The sequence below is a fragment of the Actinia tenebrosa genome, unplaced genomic scaffold (assembly GCF_029948245.1).
Source record: "Actinia tenebrosa isolate PJP-AT-01 unplaced genomic scaffold, QUT_ActTen_1.0 PGA_scaffold3__52_contigs__length_22856419, whole genome shotgun sequence".
Classification (NCBI taxonomy): Eukaryota; Metazoa; Cnidaria; class Anthozoa; order Actiniaria; family Actiniidae; genus Actinia; species Actinia tenebrosa.
This window is the reverse complement of record NW_028292580.1, coordinates 10,030,285-10,052,001: the sequence shown is the minus strand read 5'-3', so window position 1 is coordinate 10,052,001 and position 21,717 is coordinate 10,030,285. Positions and strand designations below refer to the sequence as shown.

The following is a 21,717-nucleotide window of genomic DNA, read 5'->3' as shown; positions in this document are numbered from 1 at the left end:
TAGACTTATGCGGTAAGATCTTAGGATGCTTCAGCTGAGAGTCTATCTGATCGACCAGCGTAGGTTTCAAATCCTCATTGCTGTACATCCTAGAGCCGTTATAGTAAATACCATCGGGCCTTCTTTCGAACTTACTAGGGTCTGCATGCGGAAACATCTTCCTAAATGCTCTCCAATTCCAGTAATCTCGATTATCGTGATGTGGCTGCTCCTCAGTATCATTCCCAAAAGCGTCGTACATTAGTATATATAATGGATGTTATACCATCAGCACCTCAACTTTATCCTGAACTTCCTAAAGAACCTAACGAATTAAACGCTGAAAACTTTCGTCTGAATAAAGCAAATTTAATCCTGGCTTACTTGGAAGGGCAGACAAGACACTACGAAAAAGTCCGAAAAAAGTACGTCAGAGCCCGGAGTACGCTACATAAGATTTCGATAACTTCAGGATCCATATCCGTTGTGTTAACGGGCTCCGGCGTTGCTACTTCGCTTAACGGACCGGGAATAATCGTTGGAGTTCCTTTGGCCGGCGTTGGGACAGCCTGTGGTATTATTTCGGCTGTTGCTACGGGTATTATGAAACAGTTGTCAAGCAAAATATCCAAGCATGACACGACAATAGCTCTGTCAAGGGCTAAAGTAAATACAATTACTGACCTTGTCTCAAAGGCTTTGCGTGACAGAAAGATAGACGACGTAGAATTCTCGCTTATTCTGGCCGAAGAGGAAAAGTACGAGAAATTAAAGTCGGACATAAGGAACAAAAAAACAGTCGTAAAAGATCTTTCCGAGGAATCTCGCAAAAATATCTACCAAGAAGCGAAAGAAGAGCTTCAAAGAAAACTCGCTCAGTAAACATCTGCTTTGAAAAAAGCGAGACAGGATTCTATTTACATATTGAACGCCGGCTGTCTGGGTCATATGCAAATTAATTTCACAAATTAATTTCACAAATGTGAAACGTTTTCACAAATGTGAATGAAAATTGTGAAGGTTTTGATTGGCTGAAAACATATGACGTAATCGTCCACTATCTTCTTGGAATCCATCCTAACAGGGGGTGGTTGGGGTCAATTTTGTAAAATATTTCATAGATTACGTCAGGGTAATAAGGAATATCCTTATCCAGCCGACAAAACATCCACTCGGCTTTTGTCATATCAGAAACCTCGGGAATAGACTTACCGGTAATTTCAGACAAAAGATAGGGAATAGCTTTGTAATATTTCCCTAGCTTTAATTTTTTCAGCGTTTTCCGTAGACTTTGTGGGGTTGGCTCTTCTAAGTGGTCTATGATTTTCTTCCTTACTTCGTTGTTTAAATATACCGGTCGATAACCTTGGATATGACTCATCCAGTCCCTAAAGTATTTTATTCTCTTATAAGGTGTTTTCTTACGACCTCCATTAGCGTAATATTGCTCTCTGGTAGCATTTGGTACGGCATTACGAATATTCTTACCACACTCGTAACACTGTGCTGACGTGTCGTCTTCTATTTGCATTTTCTTACCACAACAAACTAACTTCCTTGGTGGCGGGGTAACAAACTTAGGTTTCAAACACTTTACACAGAAGTCATAAACGAACTCTTTACATTCATGCATCGTATATATGACAAATATTTTAACTTAGTAATGTGGGGCACCAGTAAAACCCGTAGAGAGCTTTTCGAATCGAATTACGCAGGTAATACCCAGAACGACCTTACGGGTAATACCCGCGGCCGACGCACGTACGTGAGCGCGGGGAATACCCATGTAATTCCGGGGGGTGGCCGCGAGTCCGCCTACCTGCTGCTTGTTTTCCATATGGCGCGAATGGTTCCTGGTTTTCGAGAACTAAGCCGTGATTGGTTAATTCACAGGAAAGGAATGTTGTGCTTGGGTAAGCAGCCGCTACTCAGGGGAGAAAGCGTTGCGTGACGACACTGAAAGCGGCTGTGGGGGAGACTAGATGTTCCATGGTTATTCAAAAAAATGTCCATGTCTTTTTGCAATAGTCCCCTTCACAGATCCCTGCGCCATCTTGAAAGGTAGCCGTGCCTTTGCATCGAAGCGAGACAAACGGTGAGCTTGCAATGATAGAGACATGTGAATAATTGTTCAAGCTCACCGTTCATCTCGCTTAGATGCAAAGGCACGGCTGCCTTGCAAGATGGCGCAGGGAACTGTGCAGGGGTCTATTGGGAAGTTTCCTTTATCTATTAAAATAATAGTAAAATTGAAATTGAACACTTCATTGTAAAAGGAATATTTTAGACATGAAAAAAATGTAAAGTAATATTTACTACCTGAAGTAAGCAGTGATATGGAGAAGAACAACAGTTCTCTGTTCTTGAATGTACCATCTTTCTCTGCTGGTTTCAGGTTTTATTATAGAATTTAGGATCATGTCAAATAGTCCAGGAGAATGTTCATCGACAAAGTCTTTCATCAAAGTAGGGTTGTACAGTGTGTAATCTTCTTCATCATTGTGGTGGTACAACGCAAGTTGAAATGCTTCCAGAAGATTCTCAAAAGAATTTTCTTTTTAAAGAAAATTGAACACCAGTAAAAACCATAGTTAATAAAAAACAGTAGTGAAATCAGATCATTTCTGATGGCCATGCTTGTCATTTTTGAAGGAGAGTACCCTGCTATGATGCATCATTTATAACACATTGTAACAATTACCACCAGGGTACTCTGCTTCAAAAATGACAAGCATGGCCATCAGACTGCCTCCTTCATATAACAGCATTGGAATATTCTAAACAAAAAGAACACTTCACTACAAGGTCCTTACAAATATAGAATTTACTAATTTTTTGTTCCATCCACGTTTTTTAGTTTTATATTCCTGCTCCGAGCTTTCGGGTTACAAATCCATCGTCAGGGAAAACTGAATCAATGAACTATTAACTACGACTTTTCTACACTTCGTACACCACATAGTTCCTGGTTTATTTTTTCCTTTCCCATGCTCATCAATTGCAGAAAAATTCTTTAAGGTATCGGGACTAAAGTTGTAGAATGCTGGTCGCAAGGAAAAGAGCAGCGATTGTCTTCCTTTTCTATCTCATTTTTGTGCCTTCGACAGACTAGAATTTTCTGGAATTTGTCCAGCCCTTGCTAACTTTGAGTTTACCTTGAAAAGGCTTCCTGAAGAACTGTTATCTTTATGGGACCGACTTTTTGGTGCTTTTTCACAACCGTAGCTACACACAAAGCTGACACTCGTAGCGATTACTACTAAAAGCACGAAGGAGGAAACTTCCATTGAGTTTTTCTCAAAATGTAAAACGAATAAAAAAAGTGTAAACCGAGAATAGTTTGAGGATATGACAGAGAGTATATACGGAAAATATTGAGCTTAAATATCCAGGGAATTTCTTATAAATCGACTTTGAACTCATCCGTCCGACAATATACTAATGTTTACAAATAAAAATATGGCGCGCCTTAACATGGTGCTACGCATGCGCAGACATTTGACCGCGGTGTTTTCGGGAATGATCGTACGAATTACGTTTGGGACCTTGACTAGCTGATCAGAAGATAATTTTATGGTTTTCTCTCCAAAAGGTAAGTCCTGGATGATGTGTGGACTGGTAACGAAGTTAATAAAGTGGTCAATCTTGTTTGTTGACACGGAAATTCTTGACTGAGGTGACAGTGGGACAGGTTCTCCTCTTCCGTAAAGTAGGCAGTGACGTTTGGCCTCAGTATATCGATACTTTGTAAGATCTGGAATCCATTAACGAAGATTGTTTAGACTGACCTTGTCCGCCATGATAGAGAGAATTTGTCTTCGAGTACCCCAACTACCTGCAGTATTGTAACATTCGGTCAGCGCATCCAAAAGAATGGTATCCATGTCTTTAAAGTTTGCTACGTCATCAGAAAACCGCTGGCAAAGGGCTGTCGAAGAAGAGACTGACTGCCAGAGAAAATCAGCATCACATGGGGCAATTTCTTCAAGAACGGCTGTTACTCCTCGGTATGCTTTGCGTGTATAATATCGCTTGGTCCTGTCACTAGCATTAGACCAAGGCGTAGTTAGGGTGTGTCTGACTGGACTGACATCTCTGGAACGCAAAAAGCTATTCAGTTCTTGTAAAGGATTTCCAGATGATTCCTCCAAGCTGCTATCATCAGAGGGCAAAAAAAGGCTCCCACCAGGTGTTACTGGGTTTAGATGTGGTTGACCGGTACTTTTTGCAGTCAACGGGGTGCTGTGGGCGGTTGGGGTATTCATTGTTACCTCTTTGTCAGTCTCCTATAAAATACAAGTACATACATATGAAAAGTTAATTTTATTTCCTGAAAGACAAGAAAACGCATGGGAGTTATAATCATGTAATAGAAGGGGTGGATCCAGAATGTTTTAAGGGGAGTAATTCTTACAGGGTAACCAATGCCGTTACCAGTCTAAAATGTTTTTTGACATAAACACTAGTAATGCATTACCTCGCCACCCCTGGACCAGACCCTCAGGATATGTGCTAAAACCACGCCTTTATTTAATGCTACGAAAGACATCGACTCACCAAAGACATACACTTCATCTTTGCTTGAACAGTGTAATCGTCTAGAAGGACCCTGCATTCCCGGCATATTGCTGTATAACAATGAAATATTCACATGGCATGATTTCAGTATGTCAGACTTTATGGTGTCAAGTTAAGGTCTTCATTTGACATTGCTTGAATTTTCACATGCAGCTATTGCAGCATGCAATTTAGCGGGAAATACATTTACTTTCATACTGAATTGGCTTTATTTCATTCCTTAGTCAACAAAAAGAGTAGCATATATACTAACCTGAAACTACGGGAACAAAGACACCCGTCATCTGCAAGATAGTATTCGATTTTTCTTTCCCGATCCCGCGATCAGCTTTGGGCCATTTTGCTTTCTTTTCGCCATGCCTTGACAGCTCCTGAGGAACTCGGCAGCGCTGGGAACTTCTGCGCCAGCCTATAGCTAACAATGAACGATGACCTGGACAAATTGTCAACTCTGCAATATTGTCTGGAACCGAGAATATCGAAGCTCGAGCCAAAAGTAGTTCAAACTCAGAATCGACATCCTGTATACCAAAAGCTTTCTTATGCCCGGATATATCCAATTCACATGAACTGAGTGGTATCACGACCATCTATTTGTTTCGATCTCTGGGATCATAACCGCAATTTCCGCCTACGATTTTCTTAAATGAACAGCTGACTTTCATTCCTAATCCCTCATGAACGAAAGCCGCTTTATTAGGAAGTACTAGTAAACGTCATTTTCCAATGTCACGTGGGTGAACGCTTGTCCAGGTATTTATGAGCACATCATGACAAGTACGAATTGACAATTTCAGTATTTTTTCTTAATGTTTCCCATTCTTGGGTTTATCTTTTGCCATGATTCACGTAACCAGGATCTTCAAATTAGAAATTAGCCTCAGGTATCAGCGAGGTAGTTAAGTAACTACAGTAAAATCCTTTGGTACATTTTTGTTCAATATGTCTTAAGCACTAGTTATTATTATTATTATTATTATTATTATTATTATTATTATTATTATTATTGCGTTATTTTCGCATCTATAGTCAGAAGTCTAAAGACGCCGTATACTCATTATTGCCGATATATCCCCAAAAACAATCTCTTGTAATACACGTTCTATAGAGCGTATTGAATCCTAGTATAGAGACCTTAAGATTGAGCTTTTTTTTTTGCAAAAACCGGAAACCGCAAACGTCTAGAGACCACGTGACCAAGGCCTAGCGGTTGACGTTTACCGTAATTTTCCATGGACAATCCCTCAACATTTTTTTGCGTTATATTTATAAAATGTCACGTATATCTAGGAGAAGTAGATAGATATATGTCCTGTTTATACAACGGAAGTTATTTCTGTGGTAAAAATTATCAATGTAAGCATAGAGGTCTTAGTTTACTGACATCTCTTTGCTTACAACGTGAACAAGATGGCGGCTTTGTGTGAAAGTAACTGAATAAGCCTTTTCATAGTTTAAGAATCGACTCCACTGCGCATGCGAATTTATCCCGAATTTCTCACTTTCTTTTGTCTAAAGCTTCTTTTGTTCTTAATTAGACAAAAGAAGGTGAGAAATTCGGGATAAAATCGCATGCGCAGTGGAATCGATTCTTAAACTATGAAAATGCTTATTCTACTTCATTCTGTCTCATATTTCGATGTTAACTACTTCTTTCCCTTTGTACTTACTTTTTTATGTATTTATCAATAAAGAATAATGGCTTCATTTCGTTGGCCAAATGTAGAATATGATATTCAACTGGCTCTCGAGGTAGCTGAAATATGAATATTTCTAAGGTCTGAGACTGAGGAGTATTCACAGCTACAGGAATGTTTGCAAGATATAATTTTTTTTATCGTGAAGACATGCAGCTGCTGAAGTCTCAAGAAAAAGAAACGAAAAAGAGGAAAGTGGAAGAGGAAAAACAGAAAGCTTTAGAAATCAGGCGCTCTGTGATGGAAGGAATGTCAAGTGAGTTTTGGTTGGAAAATAACACTAAACCCCATTCTCCACTCATAACTAAAAATACATGCAGCAAGCCAGCGAGTACTTTCCCAAAGCAAAGTCCATATTTTTACTTGCTAGCTCACTGAGATTTGCATTTGAGTCATTTGCTTTTGATTTTAGTCATTAGGAAGTATATACATACTCATCCATGTAATCTTGGCCTTTTAGAAAGGGCTCGTCCTGATTCTGTTGATTACAGTGATGCAGATCAACCAGATGATTATGATGATGATGATGATGATGAGTATGACACTCCACAAAAGAAAACAACTGGAAAGTACAGTTTGAAACATATTCTACTCGTTACATGGTTTCCTTAATACCCAACCTAGACAAAACTGTTGGGTCATTTCATTCTTTTTTTAAAAGTTGAATCAATATTTCCCAAATTATAGGTCAAAAGCTACCTTCCCTTCTGTATGTTGTATGTATTGTTTGAAATTGAATAATTGTTTTTCTGAATAGGCAAGAAGAAAGCAAAGCAACGAATAACAAAGCTATTGATCTACTTTGCAAAATGTATAATCAACGAGCAAAGCTGAAGCAGCAGGAGTTAGATCTTAGAAAAGCAGAGTTAGAGTTGAAAGCACAGCAGGTAGAGCTTCGGGTGCAGGAAAGGAAGAAGAGGCTGGATTTTGAATTGGAAGGGCGAAAATCAATGATAGAGTTTATAAGAAAACGGCGTTACACCAATTGTATTTTTATGATGAACTATGTTTGTGATTTTCTTGTAGACGACAACTATTTGATTTCCTAATTAGCGTAGGTTATTAATATTCATAAGTTGAAATTATGGGATGTAAGCCGGGACAGGCAGCAAGACGATCGTAATACGTACACCATATGGTATGTCAAGATTATATTTGATTTTCCGTAAGATATAGGCTTTTAATTTGTAACTTTTTATTTCTAGTGAACCTCGTAATTATAAATCTGTCTATTGTGAATGAAATAACTGAAGAACATCAAGATTATCGAGAATTAAATCGCTGATATAATCGACGAGCGTTTTGCGTTGTGTACCCATTACTGAATTAGATGTCCCCACTGAACGAAAGAAGATGTCCGCTACATTTCTGATTTTCTTTTTCTTCGGATTGTATACACCCTTTCCGAGAAACTTTGTTACCCGTGAAGCGTAAAGCGCATGAGCTAGTGTCGCGGAGGGTCATGGGAAATGTGTTCAGATAAACCATGCATGACGCGGAAGCTTTCTTGGCACGGAAACTTGCTTGACGTGGGATTTTTAAAAGAGCCATCATGGCCGACGCAGTACGCATTAACTAACGTAAAGCTTAAAGTGTATAAGCACGAGAACAAAAATCAATGTTCCATGTTCTCTTTGAAAGAAGTACCAATATTCAAAAATGTCCAAGAGTTTAACAGTTATTTAGTGAAGAAACACGCTGAACAAATAAGCCCAGCAAAGGACATCACCAGTTTTGACTTTGGTTATTATGGCACGAGAGGACGAAAACTGACCATTTGTATAGAGGAACACCTAAGAGAGGCCTATTTAACTGAAAGCCTAAACTATATCACATTTTGGTTGAGGCCCTGCCCCCAGTTTTAACGATTCCTTCCTCGCTATGTTCAACCAAGATAGCGGGTCGAAAATGATTACATAACGATATTAAGCACAACCATATCCTCTGTTATCATTCAAAGGAGAAGTGGCAGCTTGTTCTGATCGACTTTGGCAAAAGTACGCCTATCAACTCTACGGAAATCACAGTCGCCGAAACCCAGGAAAGTTCCCGTGGCTAGCACCAGAGATAGCGCTTGTAAAGAGCAGTCCGAGAACGGCAAGTGATGTGTATTCCTTGGGTTACACGATGAAGTATGAGCTAAAGCAACTATCGGGAGCAAAGTTCGGATACACCACTGACAGCTGTGCCTTTGATTTCAAGAAGCTCACTTGTGACTGCATGAAGGATTTGCCCAACGGAAGACCGACCACACACTCTGTGACAAACACTTGCAAACAGATTGCAAAGAGCATTGGTCAACAAAGACGACAGAAATAGAAGAACTTAGGAAACTAATTTCATATAAGATATCATAAGTAAACTGACTTCCTTAATTTTGATGGAACAGAACTTTAAATCCAGTTCTTGTTATGTTCACGATTGGTTGAAGTCTAAAAAGGATTTTCCATGGCGTGCATATGTACTTGCAGTATTATGGCCTTGGAGCTCATCAGCGTGCATAGTGACACTTGACATGACTCCCTCCCATGCCGCCAATCGGCTATGTGCTGGCCACATTAACAAAAAGTAGAAAATTTAAGATTTATAGTTATAGTTATTCGATTTCGCTTGACCCCCGAGATAAAGTTAGAATAGTTTGGAGTCTTTGCAAATATCGATTTTTTTTACTGTCGGTCCTAATTTAGTTCTTGACTTCGTCATCAAATGATGAATTGCTCGGAGTCAACATTTTTGTTGTTGTTCTATATGATAGAATAAAATAAAACCTGAAGAGAATTTTTGTTGTTCTTTTGATTAAGGATTCAAAGCCAGTCTGTAGCCATTTAATAATAATCCTGTACAAGAATAAGAACGATAAAGTTTTCATTAGCATTCGAGCTCAAAACTATTCAAAGAGAATGCTTAGTTATTTTTTTACAATTCAAGGCCTCATTTTCTTTTCCGGGCATCGACGAAAATTAGAATATCAAAGATTTTTTTCAAGTTTTTTTTTTCAGTTTTTTTTTTTTTTTTGCCACAATAGAATATCTTAGTTGCTAGAATTTAACTTACTCAATAAAAAATCAAAATTCTCAACTTTGGCTGGCTGCCGATTATTTAGACACTGCGAATCTTACTCTCGCTACGCGGCGTTTGTTTGCTGTTTTTTCCCTGGAAATATCGCGAAGGCACTGGTACGGAAATGCGAAAAATAACCTATGAAGCAAAAAGTATGCACTCCCAAACAATCAACGCTTTGAAAGTATAGTTGATATTAGACGTGTTGACACATTCACAGTACATATTAAAGTATGTATCTGCGTAAGATTAGATAGCAACCATGTTACAGTAGTATCGTATGATAATCCCTTTAACACCTCTGCCATTGTTTTCTAACCACGAGTATTTGTTGAGCTTTCACTTGGAACTTTCCCAAGCTGCTTGATATTTTGATCAAATATAATCGAAATATAAGACATCGGGCTCCCTGTGTCCTTATGCCTGTTGACATTGGAAGAATGTATTTCGCTCGTTTTCATATTTTTAATGCTCGATTTAGCTGGTAATGAGTAATCGTCCTTTTATTTTCCTTTTCTTTTCACCTACTTTGTTTAGCTCTTTTTTTAGTTTTTTGAATCGATTAAGAAAATATAGCAAGTATTAGCGAGGCTGAAGATGATCAAGCACCAGCCGACAAGATAATTTGAGCATTTCAGTTAGCTAGTTAAAAATACAGTAACAACAGTAATGTCAATTGTTGCTTTCATTTTGAATAGTTATTGTGTTATTTTGTCAATGTGTCCAACAAGAGCTATGCGTATTAAGTTATTGTTTCAATTGCTTGAATGGAAACCATGTTGCAAGAAAGTGCTTTAGAAGGCCAATGTACGAAGTCTAAGATTGTGGGGAAAAACAGCACACAAGTATTCATTCCCTTGGAGTACCAAAGAAAAGAAAGAAGCCAATAAGTCACTAATGTCACATCAAGTACAATTACACGACGAGTATTCCTACCAATTGTGCCAGTGACACTTTGTGGCTTTAATGGTAAGGGCGTCGTAAGTTATGCTCTACTGCACAAAGGTTTAAAAAGTAAGTAGTAAAATTATTAACGTTTTTCAGTTCAAGTCTGATGTGTGTTGTATTTGTGAGTGACTTCAGGCTGATGTTAGCAGGTCCAATGAAGATGGTGCTACATTGATTGTAACAAGAACACTTTATTTAATCGAGGCAGTGGTAGTATTCTAACAGGTAATTATGTTAGCTTTGCTAGATGGTTGATTTATTTCATTTTATTGTTATTTATTTAATTATTTATTTTATCTATTCATTTATTTGTTTGTTTTTATTAGATTTTGTTTCTTTTTTGTCCAATAAATAATGATCTTGATGTACTGCGAATTTTGAAATTAAGTATGAGAAACGAACGTTTCGATGCATCTTGTATCATCCTCGGGTTCTGAATACAAAATGTCAATATCAATGTCAATATCAGTGGATATATATTTAGTTATGCATACAATAGATTAGAATAGAATACAAAATGCATTGTTCTTTTATGAGCAAAGTTTCGCTTTTAGCGAGACACTTTGAATATTAATTGAAGGTTGTCGCTGCAATATAAATAACATTTTATAAATGAAAAAAAAAAGTTTTTTTCTTTTTTGTTTGTTTTTTTCTAAGCGTGCGTGATTGTGTTTAATTTGATGCGCGCCCACACATGCCATGGTTTGATTTTGCTTCTTTGTCGATATTGTAATGGTTTTCATTTCCCTGATGAGTATGCACATGACTGCGAGTGTAACGGAGGCACATGTTTGAGCTCTGCAAATTTTCAAACCTAACATCAATTAATTCATATATTATGATGCTTTCAAGACCTAAATGAGAATATGTCTAAGTGATTTTAGGCACTAGTAAAGATTCAAAACAAAATGGCCGCCTTCAACACCGAGGTCTAAGATTATGGAATCAAATCCCAGGTCATATAAAGAAATTATCTAAAAATAGCTTTAAGAAAGAAATTAGGTCACTATTTATGAAATGTGTTTTTGTCACTCTGGTAAGAACTATATGGACAACGTTATCTAAGGTGTCCAAAGTATGTAACGAGCTAATAAGATGCGGACGTAAGAAAGCATGCCAGGGACTGTGTAAATACACCAAAGCAGACCCTGTACTGCACTGTGTTCATGCTCCGGAAATTGCTATCAGGATTAACAGATCAGTGTAAATTGGAAATAAAAGATCATTAATGCTCATAAATTATTAATACTATTTATTGATAACAAACCAAAAAATACAAATTAAAAAAAAAACATCTAATCAGCACAAAAGAAACATAAATCTCGTATTTTTTTTATTTCTCATTTTTTATTTCTTTTTAATTGCGACTTGGTTTTTTAAACTTTTAGGCTCCATGTGTTTTTTATAAGGTTTACATATGGAAAAATAAAGGTCTTGCTTCTCAAAAATCAAAATATATTTTGTTGGAGTAATTCTTTTATTTTATTTGTAAAAAGAAGTCAAAAGAGAAAATGTGATACTTTCTTCAAAAATTTGAACAATTTTAGTTCTTATCCTTCGTACTATTAAGCAGGCAGGATGAGATCACAAATCGCAGAACTTCTCCAGGAGACGCCAATGCACAGAAACGACCAACGGTTCACAGTGCAATCAGTATCATAATCAGCTTTGTACACAAGCTCCGTGAGTGAAAACGTCGCCTCGATTAGCGATTGCGACAATGTGTTATTGCCCATTATATCAGGAAATATCTGAAAAACGGCTTCTACCAGCGAGGGAACATTATGTTTGACTCTGTTGCGCAATTAAGCCTCATTCACCAACAGAAAGCCGACAGTTTGGGGCTAACGGGAAAAGCCACATTCATAAATGTAACCAAAGCAGGCAGAGAAGAAGAAATTTTTTAAATGCATGTGTACAAAGTACCAATCATCTCACTAACTGATAATAAGAAATGCATCACTAATGACATGTGCATTGTGCACATGAAGAGCGTGATAGAACGTCAGTTCCTCCATGCCATGTCGAGTCACAACAGTAAGAAGCAAGGTAAGTTCAAATTTTCGAAATGCATTTTATATACTACTTATAAGCCGGCAGTGACAACAGAAATATAAAAACAAAAACTCATATTTTGCTTATGGCTGATTTGGATTTTACGCAAAGAATAGCAATAAAGGATCGGATAAACGATTGAAATGTTGCCTAAAGAAGTAAATATAGTCATCGTTTTAGTTGTAAAACTCAAACCACTGATATAGTAAGATATTCATTCTTGTACTTTATGAGTGAAATGCTACATAATTTTTTACAAGTTATGGGAAAGACGAGCAACCAAATCGTACAACGAAAACGCGCAATATCACTTTTCAGCCTTTGGAGAGACTTGAACTTTCTACAAAGCGCACGTGCAAAACTTTCCAGTCTTTTATTTGACATAAAGCAGTGTATGACGGACCTCGTTCCCCAGCAAGTACATCGCATTCTAGCTCTGTGTGAAAATGCGTTTTACAGGCCGTTTTGATGCTCTCAAATGTCAGGTGTTGATCTTGAGGAAACGGTACTAACATTAAAGGGCCGTTTCGATATTATTTTTGGCACTTTCAAATCCGGGTTTCCAGCTCCTTTCTCTTTCTGTGTTCGCTACTTAGCAACACGATCCTTGTAATTATCCCATACAGGTTTTCTCTTTGTTGACATTGTAGTAAGTACAAGTTTTTCAGTAAAACAAGCAAAGTGGTAGAAAGAAGATAAAATTTAGATGCTATAAAGTAAATTGAGATACTAAACCGGGTGATTTCGTAACCACAAGTAAAAACTAATAATCATATCGATATATTGCCACTTTGTTGTTAATTTGTAGAAAGCTCAAAAATTTTTTCTGGAAAAATTATAAATTTAAAGATAATATGTACGCAAATCTATTATTGACATTTCCCTGATTATTGGAATATTTACGTCTGCTCAAAGAAGCGTTTATCAATGTTTTCAGGAAATATTTTTTTGATTGTTGTGTATTTGTTTTAAACATCAATCAAGTTTTATACATTCTATTTTATACATATGTGCAAGAAAGTGATCATACACAATCGTGTGCCTTTCTGTCTTTCTGTAGTCTGTCAGGGTGCTTATTTCATCTAGAGCAGTTTCCAGAATGTTTTGGCGATCTACCTTGATGAAGTTAGTTTCACCCTCCTGTACCTCTTGAGCACTTTGCACTTCTAGTTCTCTACAAGTAGCCATGAATTTTTGCAAGCACCTAAGGATTTCTGCTGGGTTATGCACATCATTATCAATGCAGTACTTATGCACTTTAAGTGCAACCTCATCCACAGTCTCATTTAAAAGGTTACCAGAGGGACCTGAGGAGACTGCAGAGACAGCAGTTGAGGAAGTTGTTCTATCATCTGGAGAAATCTGTGTATTTGGTTGATGAACCACAGTGGAAGAGGTAGATGAAGGAACTGTTAGTGTTGTTGGAGCTTGAGGAGCTGGGGTGGTCTCACTGACAGCAGTTAAGTCCACAATATTGGTGGTGGAAGTACTGTGAGAACTTCTCTCAAATGTAGGTTTCTCAAGAACTTGATCATCATCAGATCCAATATCGTCTGTACACTCCCACAGGTGCTTCCTAAGTACTCTAACTGGAAACTCTTTATTACATCTCGAGCATTTTTCCATTAAAGTAGACTCAGGACTTTCTTCCACAAGTGGCTTGGTAGAGAGAGACGTCTGGATTGGAACGAGATAAATCTTCCCCTGTCCTCCCCTAGATTTGCTCTCAAAGCTTTTGCTGAGCATTTGCAGTTTATCAGAGTTCAAAACCTCCACAGAAACGCAAGGCGGAGAAACCCAAAGGCTCTCCAGTGGTCTGATCTTTCACGTCTGATGTGATTTTATGGATCACTTCACTTTCATTGTCTTCAACATGCAGCGTAATCTTTTTTTCAAACCCAAACCTGCTTTGTATAGGATCTGTTTCTCTACGGAAGTAGGGGTTTTAATGGCAAATCTGTCCGCCAAGCAAACAAACTGGACGGTCCAACTCTTTGAGGTACTTGTCTTCTTCCTCTTGTTATCTCTGCCATCTCCATCAGTCGATCTCCCTAATCTGCGCCTAGTATTAATATTACGAGGGTTAAACAGAGGTAATCGTTCTTCTCGGGCAGTCCTTGATGACAAACCACTTGTACTGGGATATCCTGATGCCTCATGTTCTTTACAAAGATCATGTAGCCGAATGCGGTCTCCGATGGTGGTAACTCCAAGGCGAATAAGCTCGCTGAAAGAATTCCTTCCATATTAACTAGTTCACAAAGTAGTAATTTTTGAGACAGTCCGATGACCGAAAATACTGATGGCTCTCGAAATTCTCTCCCTAGGCTTTATCGTGCGGTAAGAATCAACTGAGCCTGGTAACGAATTTTTAAGGGAATACAGCTGACCAAAAATACTGGCTCACATAATATAATGCTAACTTTCGACCGAATAGTATGAAGCTGGTACCAACAATCAAGATAGTGGCACCAAATATATGGAGACGAATACCGAATATTAAGATAAGATAAGCGCTAGATATGATGCGAAATTAGCAGAATATGAAGGCAAAAAAACCGAATACAGTAAGATAGGTAGCAAACATAAGGAACGAAGAGTCAAACACGATTAGATAGGTACCGAACAAAACTACGTAGGCGCTGAATATGTTGAATTGAAAACCGCGTATACTACGGTAGGCACCGAAACTTATGAAGTTATACCTTACATCAGTACATATGCACCATCTAACTGAAAAAATAACCAACGAAGACAGTCATGGCTTTCCATATATGTCAACCAGTTCTTTAACATCATCAGTAGTGCATGCATGTGTGTGGCTGCTTGATACTGGATTAATGTCTGTTTCAGTATCAAATTGGCTTATTATCTAACTCCATAAGCTGCCCTGGAGGATCTTTCCACTGCCTTGTATGTCTTATTGACATACATTCTTTTCAGTATGGTCTTGCTTTGTTTAACAATGTGTTCCATCTTAAGATCATTAGCACAGTTTTTCCCAGGTCCCCCATTTGAATTTACGAACTGGCTATGTAGCACCGTATGAGCTTCTTTCTCTGTATACAAGCATTTTACACAAGTTAGAAATATCATGGCTTCATAACCATATTTCATGCTTCTTGAGACACATCTGAAATATAACATCAGCATTTTCCAGTTAACCAGACTCCGATATCCATCGTCTTCTTTTTCGGTATCTTTTAGCTGCATGAGCATCAAGCCTAACTGGAGTATCTGACAGCCATAGTTCATAAGGCAATCAACTTTGCTTTCTGGTGAGAAAAATGCAAGCAAAAGTTATTTTCTTGGACTATGATCAGCTTATGTTGACCATGCAGGTGTCAACCAACATCTTTAGACACATATTATACCTGGTTTCATTTCTTCTTTCTCTTCTGGGATATCATTCTTCGTAGTTGATGAGGTTTCATTAGTAAGCATTTGGGCCAAAGAATAACCTGTCCAGTTTGTAGATAGCTAGAGGCACATTCTTCTACAGAAAAAATGTAAACACCCATTTTGTCATCTGGTATTTGTGTTCCAGTTATCGCTTTAATGATTCCAACTGCAATCACTTGATATTTCTGCTCTCTGATGTTTAATAGAAGCACAGGATGACCTATTAAAGAGATATAAAATAACATTTAGGAAAAAGTTAGAATATTATTAGACAATGATATTGCACCATCAGTTTATTCTTAAGAGTGAGCATGAATAATCTTATTATCTAGGGTCTTATATTTCAAAATGGGGCTTGACTGGGTGGGTGATTTAGATGCAATGGATTATGAAATTTTGAACTAAGGTTTATGAAGGGAAGGGGAATAGTTTTATAAGTTATGGGTGTAAATAATTAAAATAAACTACCTGGTACAAATGTCTGTTCAGTCTGCACTTGTACTTGTTGGTTCTGCTGCTGTTTTTCTTTTTCTTTCTTTTCCTGTTCCTCTCTCCATTTCTGTTCAATGTCAAATTCTACCATAACATAGTTGTCAACAAACTGTCCAACATGTCCCTTTATCATATTCCATTATTCTGCTGCTGATAATTTCTTAGACAGAATTGGGGCAGCCCAAGAGGGGGTAGCTTCCAAGTTTGGCATATCACTCCATGTCATAAAGGCTGAACACAGGTATGCTTTTGTTGTTGAGAGCATGAGTGCTTCACAAGATGTGTAGTTGTTCTTCACTTTTGGGGGAACATTAACAAGGCCAAAGTGTTGTCTTAAATGATACAATGTTGCTATATCACGACCTCCTGCTGATTTAGTCTGGTAGAGTTCTTTCCAAACAAACTAGTCCAAAATAAACATAGTACATACAGTCAATTAACATTTAATAATGAAAGTTAATATACCTAAATGTAAACTAGCTGTTTTGATTACCGAAAGGAATGCCATCTTGCAATTCCAGAGAGCAGGACATTCAGTTATACTGGTGAAGCGATCTACAGGCCTGTATATATTCAGCGATATGCAGAAATTCTGATCCAACCAAGTATATAGTATATAACTTTATCGGGTGCAATATATATACACATATATATATATACATACATACTGCGATTTGCAAAAACTTTGCCTACCATCGAAAACCTACTATATCGGTTGCAATATGGGTAGCGTGAAGTATAACCACGTCACACGCGCGCTATATTCAAATCTGTGTATGTTTAACATGGCTACCTACTGCGTTCACTTTCGTGTGTTTGACAAGAATGTTAAGACCAAATGTTTTCACATTTTGTAATAGAAACCTTTCCTCGTTTTAATCGGCACAAAGAAGTAAAGTCCTTTTTGTTAAAGGAACATTCACAAATGCTGCATCCCAGGAGCGACATCAATTTCAAGTTTGGATAATTTGTCGAAGGGCGAGGAAACCGAAAATTCGATATAATCGATGAAAAAACACTTACTAAGGCGTACGATAAGGCCACATTTAGAAGAATAACGTTGTGGGTGGATCCACACACGCCACTTGTTTCCCAAGACCAGACACCGAAGAAACGAAGCGCAAATACAGGTAAATAGTTCAATAACAATAAACAGTAAGTCAAAGTAGCTCAGTCCATCTGAATAGTTCACAATGTAAAGACCCCACTAATTTGTTTTTAACATGCCGCTATCTATTACCGTTATCTATCAATTATAAATCGTAGTAACAAATAACATTGCAAGTTTAGTAGGGACAAAAATAAATGTTTTTGAGATTGCACGTGGAAGATAATTAAGTTAGACTGGCGGTTGTCGCTCGCTTAGTACTATAAGGATACGGTGTATGTATTGTATAATTCTGACAATTGTACATTCATCTAATGTTTGATCATATTAATATTGAAGTCAAGAGCTTCATTTGTTTTTTCTGAAACGGCATTGGATTACCAAGCGATGAGAGGTAAACTTAATCCTGTCAACGAATCCTCGAGAAATAAACAAAAAATATCACCCCTTTCGCGTTGTTAATCACCCAAAAGTATTTTAAGAACGCGACTTTCAAAGTCAAATGGTGTCCTTACATTGGACTTGCGGCTTGTTATGTTAATTGATAAGAGTGATAATTGAGAAAAATCAATATCAATCGATGCCAATTAATCAATATTGGTAATCGACCAATAATCGATGAGCAGTAAATCTGTGACCTTTAATTAATTAGTAATCAACAATAATAATTTGTTATAATTAATGTTAATCCATTTCAACTTTGAATACTTTATTGCATTGTTCCATTTCAATATTTCTTAAATTAATAGTACTGTTTCATTGTACTTTACAAATAATCATATATATTCTTTACGTTTTAATATTACATTTTATATTACATTTTAAAGTATCATAATAAGCCATTTACATTTATATATTTATACGTTGTGGTTACAGGATACTTTAGAGTATCAAGTGCATGCTCTTAGTATCACACTATCATCATACAAGTATTTCAATATAATTTCAAGTCTAGATTTATAAATTACAATTTTTTTATTATCATAATGGCAATTATATTTTTCTATATTCGTTACTTTTCTATAATACTTATGTACTTATCTCATATACTTCAAGTCAATTTTAGAGATAAAACCAGCCAACCCTGATATGCACTTTAAGATACTAAGTGTGTTCACTTATCAAATACTGAAGTCTGTTGGTATCCAAATAAAATACATGTATTTCACCAAAACATATGTTGTACCTTCAAGGAAATTTTAATCTCATAGCAAATAAAGTAAGAGAAGTTAAATGTAAGATCAAATGTAAGATTAGTAAAAGAAGTATTGCGAATAAGTCAAAAGCTTTAGAAGCGAAGAAAACTGTTGTTTGGCAACAGGATTGTTATATCTCCTCGAAACCATCTCCTCAATGAAAACAAAATACGAGGATTTCGTAATGATCCCTTCCTGCTTGCGGAAATCCTCAGCAAAAAAGTGTTTTTATCGCCAAAAATTAATTAATTAAACCTTCACTCCCAAGACTCTGAAGTTGAAGCTGGAGTATGGAGCGCCATCCGTAAAAAAATTCCGGTTTCCAAAGCTTTCCGAATGTGCTTTCCGAATTTGCTTTCCGAATTAGTTTTGGATATTTCGAGTCCAGAATTATTTCGAGCCGCAAAGAATGATGGGTTCGGACTACGCTCGTAATATAATCGGACGAAAATCGGAAAGGTTTATGTCAGTCGACAATAGTTCGGAAGCATATCGTGTGTAATCTTTTCGCCTGATCTTCGGAGTTTTCCAACTTGTGGCATCCTATCTTAGTGTAAAATATATATAGTCTTTACACCCTTTCTTAACATAAATTAGACTTAAATAAGCCTTCAATGGTATCGGAGTGGGTAGGGGGTGTATTGTGGACTGTGGGGTGCCGTCTGATATTTTTTTCAGAAAGCCCTAGTGAAAAAGCCCCTAGCCAAACCCCATAAGGATTAATAACGTCTTGCTCTTCGCCCCTGAATGAATGCATGGTCTTGATAACCATGATAACACATGCAATCAGGAATTTTTGGCCAAAAAAAGGGGTCAGGAATGAAGAAAAACATTACTTTCAGAACTATTTTTCATCACTTAGTTCAGTTTTGTCAATTGTGTCTAATGAAGGCTTATTTTTCCCGGTTACGTGACCTGGCCCTAGTCCTGACCTTAACCCTTAAACTAAGGGTCACGTATTAAATAATGAATTTTAATTTGAATACACATGTGTGTCCTGAGATCAATTATTTTATTTTTCATTTTCTTACAACTTTTGTATAGCATTACTTATAAAAGCAAGAATAGGTGCTGAAATAAATGGTAACAAAATAAATATCAACTAACAATTGTATTGCTCCGACCATATCCCAGTTTATTTGATTAAAAGCAAGAAGAAAATTCAATACGACAGCAGTTTGTAATTACGAGAAATATACTAAAAATACTGCATTTTGCATTTAGTGAATAATCTATGGAGACAGCGATTTATCCTTTTAAACATTCTGTGATTATTAGATTACATGTTTCTCGATTTTACCAAGGCCAGCGCCCTCACATATTTCTGAACAATAACTTGAGAGTGGTTTCTCACACTACTTATATATTTACTATTGCATACATAGCTAGAGTACAAACAGGAATATTTTAGCTTCGCATTCGAATTGTCCATTCCAGACCACATGAAATTTTATTGAAATAAAGTAGCATCATAGGGTCTGAAATGGGCACAACAAACAACAAATCTAAAACAGTCTATTGAATCCAGGCCTATTAATTAATGTTTGTAAAAAAGAAAGATGGGTAATAGGACGTCCTTTGACCACTACTACCAGAGTGCTTCACGAATTTTCTTTCATGTTCAAATTATAACAAGGCAAGGGATTCTGGTAGTAGAGGATCATGATGCAATAGTGCAAATGTCCTATTTACCACCTTAAGAGTGCAAATATTATAACCTGGAAATAGCACAAAAATGAAATATGAACAAATCCTCTGAGACCCTTTTGAAAAAGTTGCGGATTTAACTACCGCATCCACAGGATACTCGAGGACGGAAGATTCAAAAATAACCGGATTCTTGGTTTGCAATCAATCCCAAGAGAGCACAACAACAAAAGGGATGTCCGCCATGTTGGAACATATAACAAAAGAATTCAATGAAAAATCTTTTGTCAAATTCTTCCAACATGGCGGCTGTGACGTCTATTGCAAACTAAGAATACGTGTGTACTGGGCCTTGGGGCCTTAAGTGCAAACATAGCGTGGTTTGACACTCTGGTACTACTCCCTAGTTATATTATTTGCACTCTTTATCTTGGGGAGATTACAACTTCTTCTTTTTGTTTTTCTTCTCCTTGCTTGTTCTCCCTCTTTTTCGGTATTTTTTGTTTTCTTCCCCTGCTGCACCAACAAAATGTTGGATTAGTAATTATATAAAATCAAAGCAATTACCTATTTTTTGCCACTCACCAGAACCGCCTTCGTTGATTGTCGATTCATTGTCATTGGTATAGACGAAATCTCCCCGAAGTGACACCTGCAAAAAACAAATATCAATGTCTGAAGTAATGACATTGGATAACTTAATAATATTGTTCTTTTTAAACAATAAAAAGAACAACATTATTAATAATAAAGTTAAATTTGATAATAATAAGAAGAAGAACAACAACAACAATAATAACAGTAATATTAATAACAGTAAAAATAATAACAGTAATAATAATAGTAAAAGTTATAATAATAATAACAGTAATAATAATAATAAAAGTTATAATAATAATAACAACAGCAATAATAATAATAAAAGTTATAATAATAATAACAGTAATAATAATAGTAAAAGTAAAATAGGGGAGTTATAGTACATTGCTTGTTACATAAGGTACAAAACATTGCTTGTTACATACAAAAGGTCAGGTCCAGCCGATAACTCCACCGGTCCTTCGTTTTTGCATACGACAACCCAATGCTAAGGGGATCGGTACAGTACATTGGTTGTTACATACAAAAGGTCAGGTCCAGCTGATACCTCCACCGGTCCTTCGTTTTTGCATACGACAACCCAATGCTAAGGGGTTGGGTACAGTACATTGCTTGTTACATACAAAAGGTCAGGTCCAGCCGATAACTCCACCGGTCCTTCGTTTTTGCATACGACAACCCAATGCTAAGGGGTTGGGTACAGTACATTGCTTGTTACATACAAAAGATCAGGTCCAGCCGATACCTCCACCGGTCCTTCGTTTTTGCATACGACAACCCAATGCTAAGGGGATTGGTACAGTACATTGCTTGTTACATACAAAAGGTCAGGTCCAGCCGATAACTCCACCGGTCCTTCGTTTTTGCATACGACAACCCAATGCTAAGGGGTTGGGTACAGTACATTGCTTGTTACATACAAAAGGTCAGGTCCAGCCGATAACTCCACCGGTCC

At 37.1% G+C, this 21,717-nt stretch overlaps 2 protein-coding genes, 1 long non-coding RNA gene and 1 pseudogene across 4 annotated transcripts in view; 1 reads left to right on the top strand and 3 right to left on the bottom strand.

Moving 5' to 3' along the window:
* The first annotated feature begins 7,279 nt into the window (after positions 1–7,279).
* Positions 7,280–7,549, top strand: LOC148908490 (uncharacterized). Its single transcript, XR_016120800.1, has 2 exons — positions 7,280–7,392; positions 7,460–7,549. It is a non-coding gene; the product is annotated as an uncharacterized LOC148908490 (long non-coding RNA).
* Positions 7,550–13,292: 5,743 nt separating this feature from the next.
* On the bottom strand, positions 13,293–14,063 carry LOC148908489 (uncharacterized). The gene has a single exon (XM_089035892.1). It carries the CDS (start codon positions 14,061–14,063, stop codon positions 13,293–13,295), a length of 771 nt encoding a protein of 256 aa, XP_088892018.1.
* A 102-nt stretch (positions 14,064–14,165) lies between these two features.
* On the bottom strand, positions 14,166–19,287 carry LOC148908488 (uncharacterized; annotated as a pseudogene).
* A 237-nt stretch (positions 19,288–19,524) lies between these two features.
* LOC116292516 (uncharacterized) overlaps positions 19,525–21,717 on the bottom strand; it is a 35,835-nt gene continuing 33,642 nt past the window's right edge. For both annotated transcript variants that reach the window (XM_089035330.1, XM_089035331.1), the window contains 2 exons: positions 20,748–20,814; positions 19,525–20,678 (listed from right to left, as the gene is read on the bottom strand). In XM_089035330.1, coding sequence (XP_088891456.1) covers positions 20,602–20,678; positions 20,748–20,814 — 144 coding nt within the window. In that variant the 3' untranslated portion in view covers positions 19,525–20,601. The remainder of the gene's footprint in view (positions 20,679–20,747; positions 20,815–21,717) is intronic.